The 12,766-nt window shown below is 37.5% G+C and overlaps 2 protein-coding genes across 3 annotated transcripts in view; one reads left to right on the forward strand and one right to left on the reverse strand.

Moving 5' to 3' along the window:
- LOC110259269 (olfactory receptor 4C46-like) overlaps positions 1-12,766 on the forward strand; it is a 949,087-nt gene that overhangs the window by 768,412 nt on the left and 167,909 nt on the right. For both annotated transcript variants that reach the window (XR_014836595.1, XR_014836596.1), the window contains exon 2: positions 6,443-6,494. The gene's annotated coding sequence lies outside the window, so the exon portion shown is untranslated. The remainder of the gene's footprint in view (positions 1-6,442; positions 6,495-12,766) is intronic.
- On the reverse strand, positions 6,992-7,930 carry LOC100515945 (olfactory receptor 4C13-like). The gene has a single exon (XM_003124172.4). The coding sequence runs from the start codon at positions 7,928-7,930 to the stop codon at positions 6,992-6,994; it is 939 nt and encodes a 312-aa protein (XP_003124220.4).

Genomic DNA, 12,766 nt, shown 5'->3' on the forward strand with positions numbered 1-12,766 from the left:
TTTCTCTTTATGACTTACTTCACTTGTATGAGAGTCTCTAGTTCCATCCATGTTGCTGCAAATGGCATTCTTTTGTCTTTTTATGGTTGCGTAGTATTCCATTGTGTATATCTACCATGTCTTCTTAATCCATTCATCTGTCAAAGGACATTTGGGTTGTTTCCATGTCGTGGCTGTTGTGAATGAACAAGGGGTGCATGTATCATCTTCAAGGAAAGTTTCACCTAGATATATGCCCAAGAGTGGGATTGCTGGGTCATATGGTAGCTCTATATTTAGTCTTCTGATGTATTTCCAAACTGTTTTCCATAGTGCCTGTACCAATTTACATTCCCACCAAGGGTGTAGGAGTGTACCCTTTTTTCCGCACCCTCTCCAGCATTTATTATTTGTTGACATGTTAATGATGGCCATTCTGACAGATATGAGGTGGTACCTCATAGTAGTTTTGATTTTCATTTCTCTAATACTTAGAGATGTTGAGCATTTTTTCATGTGCCTGTTGCGCATCTATAGATCTTCTTTGGAGCAATGTCTATTCAGGTCTTCTGCCCATTTTTCAATTGTTTTTTCTTTTTTTTTCTTTTTTTTTTTTTTTGCTGTTGTGTTGTATAAGTTGTTCATATATTTTAGAGATTAAGCCCTTGTCAGTTGCATTGTTTGAAACTATTTTCTGTCATTCTGTACGTTGTCTTTTTTTTCCTTATGGTTTCCTTTGTTGTGCAAAAGCTTGTCAGTTTGATTAGGACCCATTGGTTTATTTTTGTTTGGATTTCTGTTGCCTTGGGAAACTGACCTAAGAAAAACATTTGTGAGGTTGATGTCAGAGAATGTTTTGCCTATGTTTTCTTCCAGGAGTTTGATGGTGTCTTGTTTTATGTTTAAGTCTTTAAGCCATTTTGAGTTTGGCTTTTCTGCCTGATGTGAGGGTATATTCTGGTTTCATTGATTTACATGCAGCTGCTCAGTTTTCCCAGCATCACTTGCTGAAAATACTATCATTTTCTCATTTTATATTCTTGCCTCCTTTGTTGAAGATTATTGATGATAGGTTGTCTGGGTTTATTTCTGGGTTCTCTGTTCTGTTCCATTGTATGTATGGATCTGTATGTCTGATTTTGTACCAGTACCACACTGTCTTGATGACTATGGCTTTGTAATATAGCCTGAAGTCTGGGAGAGTTATGCCTCCTGCTTGTTTTTTTCCCCTCAGGATTGCTTTGGCAATTCCGGGTCTTTTATGGATCCGTGTGATATTTTGGATTGTTTGTTATAGTTCTGTGAAAAATATCTTGGGTAATTTTATGGAGATTGCATTCAATCTATAGATTGCTTTGGGTATTATGGCCATTGCTTTATAAGCCTGTTTTTATGTGATTATCACACTAATTTGATTACTGTAGTTTTATATTAAATTTTGAACAAGGAATTATGAAACTCCCAACATTCTATTTTCTTTTCAAGATGATTTTGGCTATGGTGTCCCTTGAGATTCTATATGAATTTTCCAGATAATTTTCCATGTTTGCAAAAAGTCTCCTAGCAGTTTTGATAGGTATTGCTTTGAATCTATATTGTTTTATTACTAATATCCAACAATATTAAAATTTCTAATCCATGAAAATGTGTTATTTTTCCAAATCAATATCTAGCTACTGATTCTGAAAAATCATAACTATAAGGAATTGGATCTTGTGATTATGCAAGTTAACAAGTACAACTGCAGAGTACATCTGCAGAGGCAGTGTCCCAGTTTAGTCTAAAGGCTAGAAACTGCTGTAAACTAGTAAAAGTCAATGTCCCAGTTCAGAGTACTAAGCAGGAAACTTCTACAGAATCATGAAGAACTGATGGTTTACAGCACAAGTCATCAGACAGGAAGAGCTGATGTTTCAGTTTGAGGTCTTTAGGCAGGAAAATTCTCTTGTACTTAGGGGAGGCCAGCCTTTTGTTATTTGCAAATCTTCAGTTGATTGAATGAATTGAATGAGAGGACAATCTGCTTTACTCAGTCTACCAATTCAGATGCTAATATTATCCAGGAAAAGCTCACAGAGAAAGCCCAAAACAATGAGCAAATATTGAGTACCTCATGGCTTAGTCAAGTTAACACATAAAATTAGCCACAAGTCTATTACTTGTCAATTTAGCATCTATATTTGTATGTTTTTAAACCCTAGTTAATCTCCAAGTAAAGATAATACCAAGATAACAAGTCCACCTAACATGGCACAACTCTCCTGTGCACCACTGAAATCACACTGAGTCCTTCCCAAGAAAGAAAAGGACATCCTTGGATGATGTATACTCTTCTCCGTGACAGCCTGTAACCTAAATACTCTGATGGGAAATTAACAACCCTTAAATACTATGGTAGAAGGTCAATATAACATATATTACATGAAGTACTTAGAGAAAGAAGAAGACAAAGATTTTGTGTATAATAGATACACACACAGAAATATATTTGTAAGGCGTTCCCGTAGTGGCACAGTGGTTAACGAATCCTACTAGGAACCATGAGGTTGCGGGTTTGGTCCCCGCCCTTGCTCAGTGGGTTCACGATCCGGCGTTGCCGTGAGCTGTGGTGTAGGTTGCAGACGCAGCTCGGATCCCTCGTTGCTGTAGCTCTGGCATAGGCCAGTGGCTACAGCTCCGATTCAACCCCTAGCCTGGGAACCTCCATATGCCGCAGGAGCAGCCCAAGAAATAGCGAAAAAAAAAAAAAAGTAATATATTTGTAAAATAGAGAATATAGTCATTACAGAGAGTTCTCATTTCTGTAACTGGTCACATGGTGTAGCTGCTCTTTATAACTACTTTCTTCTGGTCCTCATTCTTTATTCTCTGTGCCTTCAGCAGGCATCTAAGCTGGCTCTGGATCTTTCCCTGGTGCAGTGACACAGACCTTTATTGCTGAAGGGTCCATGCCATTAATAGTTCTGTCTGGGTTGGATTGTATTTCTTTCTTTCTTTTTTTATTGATCTTAATCACCAAACATGGCAATACTAAGAGAGGCCCTTTGGGAGCCCCTGTGTTAGAGACATTAAATTTTTATTTATTTCCATTGAGGAGTAGTAGTCTAATTTGTGCTTGGTAGTTAGGATCAATCCCCCCAGCCAGCAGAGTAACTTACTTCTTTGCTTGCTGATTTAGAGGCATGCGATAAAGTGTCAGCCAGAAGTCTTAATAATAAAATAAAATATTGTGTCACCTGGCAGAAGTGTTTCTCATTTTGGAACTAAGACCTCTAAGGAAGCCGATCATAAGTAGATGGGAAGAGGAAGCAAAATTTTTGCTAATAGTTGAATAAAGGTAATAGTGAGTGGTACAATTCCCATTTTTATCTTTTGATTATGACCCATGGATCCTGGTTATGGGAGAAACAGCGATTCAAAATGGATGCTGATTTAGAGCATATGTAGCCTTTTGGAGGACTGAAGATTCTTGTCCCTGGTCTGCAAATTATTGCTACTTAACTGGTACTGTAACTAATTCTTCAAATAGCCATTCTCTTTTGTAAAAGCAATGGCTTTAGGATGGTCAGGTATATGGTAAAACCAGTGAATTTTATGAGCAGGGCCCATTGCTATACTTCATTTTCTGTGATGTGATGTGATATCCTTTATCAAAAGCAATGCTGTGTGCAATCCTATGACAGTGGATAAAGTCCCCAGGTGGTAGTTTGGGAAGAAAGACTTCATACTTAGAAGGCAAATCCATATCAAGGGTAAGTGTTTATGCCAGTAAGAATAAAATGCTGCCCATTTCATGATGGAAGTAGTTTAGGGTAATCAACCTGTAACTGGGTTGAACTCAAGCGGAATGATGTCATACTGGGACCCAAGGTTGTTTTCTGCTATTGACAGCTTGGTTTCTTAGCAGTAGTTATAGCCAGGACAGCCTTCATGAGTGGCGGTCCATGATATAGCTTATGTTTAACCTCCTTTCCTGCCACCATGGCCACTCTGTTTATGCGCCCATTGGGTGATAACAGGGGTGGCTCAGGAAAGGTGGACAAGTATGCATGAAGGGATGATTTATGAGGGTAATTCTTTGGTGAGCATTCATATAGTATGCAAGTATCTTCATGTTATTTGCCCACTATGCAAGTATGTAAAAGTACCTCTTTCTCAAATTTTATTGTTACCAATCTTTCAATCAAGTTCCTCCCAAATCCTTGACCATCCACTATATATTCTATATCTGGACATGTCTACTTTTAGGCATAGTGAATAACCTGGTACACTGCTTTAACTTATGCCCACTGGGAGCATTGCCATCACTACTGATCTTCAGGAATTTTCCAGAATGGGACTGTAGAGCTGCAGCTCTCCACGTTCAGGTTATGCCTGCTTATCATTGCAGAACTATCTATATACAAGCCCTAAATCTCCTCTTCCTCTGTCAGCTGACCATAGTCAACTCCCTGTGAGTCCATAGGTGCAGGCAGGGAGAGAGAAGGCAATTAGCAGGAGTGGGGACATGAGCATTTTTGCCATTTATCCATGTGACCTTGACTTTAGGTCCTATTTGGACCTGGTCTCATATATAGCATGTCCATTTGGTGGTGGAGCACTGTTATGCACACACAGCTTAATGGCTTTGATAGGTCAGATAACATCAAGTTCGTGGTAGGCAGCTTAGGTTGCATATTGACTTGGTGACCCATGGTTAAGCATTGAGTCTCTAGTAAGGCCCACTAGCAGGCAAAGAGCTATTTCTCCAAAGGAGAATAGCTATCTGAAAAGGATGGGAAGACTCTGCTCCAAGATCTTAAGGGCTTACACCGCAGTTCACATGTGAGGCCTGCCAAAGGCTCCAGCATCTCCATCTGCCACTAATACATCAAACACCAGAGACCTGCTGGGTCCTTTGTCCCAAGCAGCAGAGAAGTTTGCATGACGGCCTGATCCTGCTGTAGAGCCTTTTATTTTTCTGTTCCCCACTCAAAACTAGCAGCTTTTGAGTCACCCAATAACTGGACCAATGCAATACACTGAAATGAAAAATTGTCTCCAGAATCTCCAGAGGCCCCGTGGACATTGTGTGATTTCTTTGCTTGTGAGAGGGGACAAATGGATGATGTTGTTTTCACCTTAAAAGGAATAGCTGGACATGACATGTACAACTGTTTTGTAATTTTATGCTCTCTTTTGGGGGGTCCCTCAATGCATCTGAGCTCTGTGAAAGCATCATTTAGATTTCTCTTCATTCACCATGGACCTCAATAATTATCAATGTGCCTGATAGGTTGCTTGGGCCCAACATATTTGTTATGTAATGAATGAAGGACAAAATGAATGGAATATATTTATACTGAAATTGCTTTTTGTGTAGACAGAGCTACATGCTTTTAAAATTGCTTTTTGTTACCAGAAAGCAAACTTACTGACACAAAAATATAACAACAACCAAAGGTCATAAGATGATGAAATCTTTCTAAGAGCCGGGAGAATATCAATAAAAGGTTTTTTCATATGATGACAAACTAAGTTTCAGTCTATTTCTTACTACTAGCTTACACAGAAGTAAACAAATTGTGCTTTCAAAAAGAGAACTACCTAGAATTCTTCTTTGGTTCTGAAAAAGATAAAGTACAAACAATTTCCTAGTCTCCACTACTTTTTGTTATTTTATTGAATGTCTTCATTTTCCTTTATAGTTACAGTTAATCATTCAGTATTCATCATGAACAGACATTATGCTATTTGCAGAAATTATTGTTAGCAAGTAGGCAAGTGCTTTATGGAGCATGACTATTTATTTAATTCATTGAACTCCCTGTCTGATATTAAAGTGTTTTTATTTAAATCATCCCTCTTTTTGATGGTTAATGAGCCTAAGTTGGTGACATGAACAGTAGAGATTCTTTTTTGTTTTTTCTTTTCACTGCTGCTCCTGTACCTGTGTCATACAGAAGTTCCCAGGCTAGGGGTCCAGTTAGAGCTGTAGGTGCAGGTCTCTGCCACAGCCACAGCAGTGCAGGATCTGAGCCAAATCTGCAGCCTATGCTGCAGCTTACTGCAACACCAGATCCTTAATCCACTGAGCATGGCCAGGGATCAAACGCATATGCTCATGGACATTATATCAGGATCTTAACCCATTGAGCCATAAGGGAACTCCATAGATAAGGATGCTTAATGCTAAAAGGAAATTCGGAAATGGTATAATATTTGTTGCTTCTCCCTTGGTGGTTCAATGGCCCATTCCTTTTATATTCTTAAAGTAGTTACATTATACAGATTTACAGTTAACATATTACCATAAACTATGGTATATAAAAGTGATCAGAGTAGGTAATAAAAATATTAGATTTTGGTTATGTATAATGAACATATATATAATAAAATATATAATAACATATTTAATTATAAATATAACACACACATATATGAATGCATGTATATCTGTACATCTACATATTTATATTTATAGACAGAAGGATGGATAAATGGACAGTCCAGCACAGTCTTCGTCTCAATATATGGTAAGTAGTATAATCATGCTGCCTTTCTATCATCATTGCCTGGCTGTCTGTCACAGCAGATAAGAACATGGTATGAGAGGTCAGCTGGTTTCTGGTTACTAGTTCATCAATATGTCTGTTTCAGAATATTCTCTGTTCGTTTTTTCACATATAAAAATGTAGATAATAGCAGTGCCTACTTCTTTATATTGTTGTAAAGATTTACTGCTGAATATAAGTGTATTTTTATTTATTTTATTTCATTGTATTGGTATGAAAGTTTATGAGTCCATAAACAATTATGAAGCTAGTAAAATTAAACTCGAATTTGCTAGAACTTTTCTGAGTCATCCCAGGCAGGGTTTTTCTTTCTTTTCCTACCTCTTCTCCCCCCTTGCAGAATCTGTAATTTATAGGGATTATTGTTTTTTCTTTATCTCATAGATAGTCTTTACTGAGATAACAATGTTCTTTTGACCTTGGCATCAGTTGAATGGACATGGGGCTCCATGCACATTTTATTGGTCACCTGGCATCACTTTCCTTCTACACAATTTCCTAATGGCATTTTTCATTTGGTCATTTCTCAAGGTATAGATTAAGGGGTTTAACATGGGAGTTATCATAGTGTAGAATACAGCAACTGCTTTATCAATAGGTAAAGTAGTTGCAGGTCTCAGGTATACAAATATACAGGGCACAAAGAAAAAGACCACTGCTGTGATGTGGGAAACGCAGGTGGAGAGGGCTTTTTGTCTTGCCTCCAAGCTCTGAGTCCTTAAAGAGTGGAGAATGACTGTATAGGAGCCAACCAAGAGGAGGAAGTTTAACAGACAGATGAAACCACTGTTGGCAGCAACAAAGAGCCCCAGAGTGTGGGTATCAGTGCAGGCAAGATCTAGCAAAGGATTCAGATCACACATAAAATGATCTATGACGTTAGGGCCACAGAAGGGCAATCTGAAGATGAAGAGGATCTGTATGGTTGCATGAAGAAAGCCTCCTACCCATGACACTCCTACTAGCAGGCCACACAGCCGCCAGTTCATAATGGTTGTATAGTGCAGAGGCTTGCAGATGGCCACATAGCGGTCATAGGCCATTGCAGTAAGTAGGATGACATCAGCACCTGCAAATAAATGTTCCCCAAAGATTTGGGTCATGCATTCATTGAAAGGGCTGGTATTCTTTTCATAGAATGAATCTACAATGAGTTTAGGGGTATTGACACAGGAATAGCAAGCATCAATAAAAGAGAGATGAGCCAGGAAATAGTACATGGGGCACTTCAGCAATGGGCTGAGGGTGATGGTGACCATAGTGAGTATATTTCCTACCATGGAGATTATGTAGACGATCAAAAACACAACAAATATGACTTTCTGCATCTGTGGGTTCTGTGTGAGCCCCAGTAGAACAAACTCTGTCACGTTGTTTCTATTCTCCATGTGTCTCATGTTATGATTAATTACATCACCTGAAAAAAAGTCACTTTTTATTAGTTCAACTTGAATTCATTAAACCTCTTCATGTATTAAACAACAGATGGTTAGATTCTATTTAATTCTAAATTCCTGTTACTTTTTTTTTTTGAGATGGAAGGGTTTGATTTCTTGAAGATTACTCAAATTCTCTCCTGGAGGAAGCTGATGTTTAAAATATAGACATGGGAATGCAGTGAACACGGAGGCAGGAGATGATCTGGTCAGACTTAATCCTATGAGATGATCCAGAGCCTCAGGTGAGGCAATAGATCTCACAGAGTGTAGCTAAGCCTAAAACATGTGGTTGAAAATGCATGCAAAGTCTACAAATTCCAAGCCAAGAATTTTCCCTTTATTCTTAGGAAATTCAGAAGTAGGAAAAGTAATTGAGAATATGAGTGGAAGGATGCAGAAGGTTTGAAAAAGAGGCAATATTGAATCTAACTCTAGTAAAGATGTTTGTGTCACTTGGAAGAAGTGGGCTGAGTTTCTGTAAGGAGGTGGAAGCCAGAGAAAGGAACCCCAATACCAGACTATAATGCCAGTGAACCTGAAGTGTCACAGGGCATTGGTGATGGGAAAGTAATGAAAGAATACAGAAGTTATTGTAATAGCTTTGGTGAAGTATGTTGTTTAAGTCCCATGACTTTCTAATAGCTTATAGATATACTTTTAATGCTTGTTTGCTATATGCATGACATGATAGCTCCCTGAGTGGGTGGTATGATTGCACGCATTTTGCAGATGAGAAACAATCTCAGAAACGAATGTTAACAGTAATGGTAATAATAACTTAGAACAGTTACCTTGCTCTTGGTGTTTTTGCAGACAGTGGTTATTTATTTCTCATTACACACTTGTGAGAAAATTCCTACTCTCACTTTCCTGCTTGTTTTACAATTAAGAACTATATGCATAAAGTTAAGGATCCTCTCCAATATCAAACAGATAATAAAGATCAGAACCATGCTTACTTTTTTCCTCCCCATATTTAACCCAAATCAATGAAATTATTTTATAATAAACAATATTTAACTAGTAAACTTCTTTTCATATAACCATAATAACCATAATTACTTTAATCCAATGTCTGAGACATGTATATATGAAGCAAAATATCAGCAGATACACAAATACTCATACACACATACACTCAGTGCAACATATTGAAATCCCCATATTTTAATAAATGTGTGGGTCTTCTTTCACTGAAAGTTCATTTTTCTTTGTCTTTTGCTCACCCTCATTTCTTCTCTTCCCGATTCCCCTCCAAAGCATAATCCCATGGACTCTATTACAAAATTTTGAAAGTGACAGTCCCAGTGTTGTGGAAAGTTATTTTGAGAATCAGAAAGCCCAGATAGTAATTTTGCCTTTCTCCACCTGTAATTTCTTAATCTGGGGTATATTTCTTGGCCCCTTAACAGCTTGTTTCCTCCAATATCAAGTGAGAATAATATTGTCCACCTCACAATGTGTTACGATAATATTTGATAAAACATATATGAACATATCCACCATGCATTTCTAGATAAACAAACGACCTTCATTTATTTTCTTGTCTTTGAACCAAGGGGTAGGAAGAATTAATATTTTGAGCAATAATGCAGGGAAACATTTAACTGCAATAGACTGTGGAAAATTCATCTCCAATTTTACTTTTAAAGAAGCCACAGAGACTCATATTATGCATAACAGTGGAACTCAGGACAAGTTCTTTATATTCACATTTGGACGAAACAGGTTATGGTTTATATCATTTAATATTCACATTTATATACTTTTGTATGTGGAGTGTATTTTTATTTTGTTTTCATTCTCATTAATTAGTCCTTTTTTTTTTTTTGGTCTTTTTAGGACGACACCATGGCATATGGAAGTTCCCAGGCTAGGGGTCAAATCAGCTTGAAGCCGCTGGCCTACACCACAGCCACAGCAAAGCCAGATCCAAGCTGGGTCTGCAGCCTACACCACAACTCATGACAATGCCAGATCCTTAACACACTGAGCAAGGCCAGATATCGAACCCGCGTCCTCATGGATACTATTTAGATTAGTTTCCACTGAGCTATGATGGGAACTCCCTCATAATTAGTCTTAATCATTAAAGTACGTGATGACAGAAGCAGCATATCTGGTGTTAGAGATCTGAATCCTATAAATTTCATAATCTCTGTGAGAGTTTTCTTCTGTCAAATTAGGCTAATGATATTTACTGACTATCTTTTGAAGAAAGTAGTGAAGGTCAAATGCTCTGTTACTGGGATTGGATAACAATGATTGCTAACATGGAACGTAACAATCTTTCCGAAGCATCAGCACTGTTGAGAAATTTACCTTCTGGCTGACAGTCTTAATGCTATTTGGGGGTGTTCAGAAATAATCCCATATTCAAATTGACTTCCTCTTGGAATAAGTACCTTTCGCTCTGAAAGACATGGCACACACAGAAAGAGACTGTTCAGATAATTCAATATAAAATCAATAGTAGAAAAGTAAGGTTTTTTAAAACAAGTCTAAGTCCTTCTAGCATGAAGCATCAAATAGTTTTCACAGAAAACCTGGGAGTTGGATTTAGAATGGATTCATTTGGAACGCCATGGAGAAATGATCTTCTGTAGACGGCTCTGGTCCCATAGGCAGAAGGCAGAGAGTGTGGTAGAAGCATATTTAAATGAGTCATTTCACCCTTGATTAATCTTGCTCTGTAGATGTAAACAAAAAAGACATTTACCGGCAATGCATGGATATTTAAAGAGGTTTCTACAAATGTTCAATTTCCTTGTCTTGTAGCTGCTATTTTCTCTCTCCTAGGAATTAATTATATCTTTTGATGGAAAGGCTCTGTCTTAGAAGCAGCTATTCTGGAGAGACATACTTGAGAAACAGTCATTCTTGAGTGGGGAATTGTGTTTTCCTGCACTTGCAACCAAAACGTATGAGGCCACTTTCTCTCTCTGAACCTGGGTTTCTAAAAAAGCCGAATGCCATGTAAATAGCAAGGATGGAATAATTCCAGCACGAGGATCTGTGATATAGTTAAAACTGTGTACTCATGTCATAGAACTTCTGTTTTATCCCGTATGAAGACACTTCTGTAAACCTATATCCATTGCCTAAGAACCAAAGCAGGGAGGGCATAACATCAGTGGGAGTTGTTGTGTCAGTAGTTCTTGATGCCAAAATGTGTCTTTCCCCCCAGTTATCACAAGACTATGAAAACAAACAAATTCTAAAAGGTTCCAGGTAAGTCACCTTGGGACCCTGTGGTGGTCATTATGGAACACCAGGTGACCTTAAAAATGTGAAGAGATATCCAAAGCACAAGACTGGGGTTCTAACACCTACGGTCAACTAATCTAGGACCAAAGAGGAAAGAACATAAGGTGGGGGAAATAAAGTCTCAATAAGTAGCTCTGGGAAAACCAGACGGCTACATGTAAAAGAATTAAATTAAAACATTGCCTTACCCCCTACACACAAATAAACTCAAAATGGATTAAGGACCTAAACATAAGGCCAGGTACTATAAAACTCCTAGAGGAAAATATAGATATAAAACCCTTTAATATAAATTGCAGCAACATCGTGTTTGATCCACCTCCTGTAATAATACAAATAAAAACAAAACTAAATATATGGGACCTCATTAAACATACAGGCTTTTGCGCAGCAAAGGAAAACATAAAAAAGAAAGAAACAACAAACCATAGAATGGGGGAAAGTCTTTGCAAACAAAGTGATTGACAAGGGATTAATCTCCAAAATTTATAAATATCTCATGGTGATTTATATGAAACAAACAAACACAACACAAAAACAATAAAAAGGGCAATAGATCTAAGTAGACATTTCTCCAAAGAAAACAGATGGCTAAAAAACACATGAAAATATGTTCAACATCACTAATAATTAGAGGAATGCAAGTCAGAACTGCAGAGGTACCATCTCATTGTCAGAATGTCCATCACCAAAAAGTGTACAAACAGTAAAACCTGCCAGGGGTGTAGAGAAAAGGGAACCCTGCTACACTGTTGGTGGGGATGTAAATTGGTGCAACAACTATGGAGGACAGTATGGAAATTCCTTAAAAAACTACACATTGAACTACCATTTGAAAAGTAATCACAATGTAGGCATCTGTCCGGAGAAATACATAATTCAAAGATACATACATAGCAATGTTCATCACAGCACTATTTGCAATAACCAGGACATGGAAGCAACCTAAATGTCCATTGACAGAGAAATGGATAAAGAAGATGTGATACATGTATACAATGTAATATTACTCAGCCTTAAAAGAGAATGAAATAATACCATTTGCAGCAACATGGATAGACCTGGAGATTATACTAAGTGAAGTAAATAGGACAAGAGAAAGACAAATATCATATGATATCACTTATATGTTGAATACAATAAAAATGATTAAAAACATTTATATGGAAAAAAACACACAGATTTCAAAACCAGTCCTACAATTACCGTGGTGAAATGGGGGAAGGGAAGAATTGGAAGGGTGGGAATACCATATACACACTAGTGTATAGAAGAGATGATTAGTGAGAACCTAATGTATAACACAGGAAAATTTACTCAATTTTTGTAATAACCTATATGGAAAAAAGAATGGATATATATATATGTGTGTGTGTGTGTGTGACTGATTCACTTTGCTGTACTACTGAAACTAATACAACATTGTAAGTCACGTATACTGCAATAAAATTAAATAAACAAAAGTCTAGGGTTCTAAATTCAAACATAAGAGTTGTTCCATGTTCTTTTCACTTGGTGTTATTTTTA

The sequence above is a fragment of the Sus scrofa genome, chromosome 2 (assembly GCF_054392235.1).
Source record: "Sus scrofa isolate SSC_HxYL_T2T_F1_AM1 chromosome 2, Sscrofa_HxYL_maternal_Yorkshire_Landrace_v2.0, whole genome shotgun sequence".
NCBI classification, from domain to species: Eukaryota; Metazoa; Chordata; class Mammalia; order Artiodactyla; family Suidae; genus Sus; species Sus scrofa.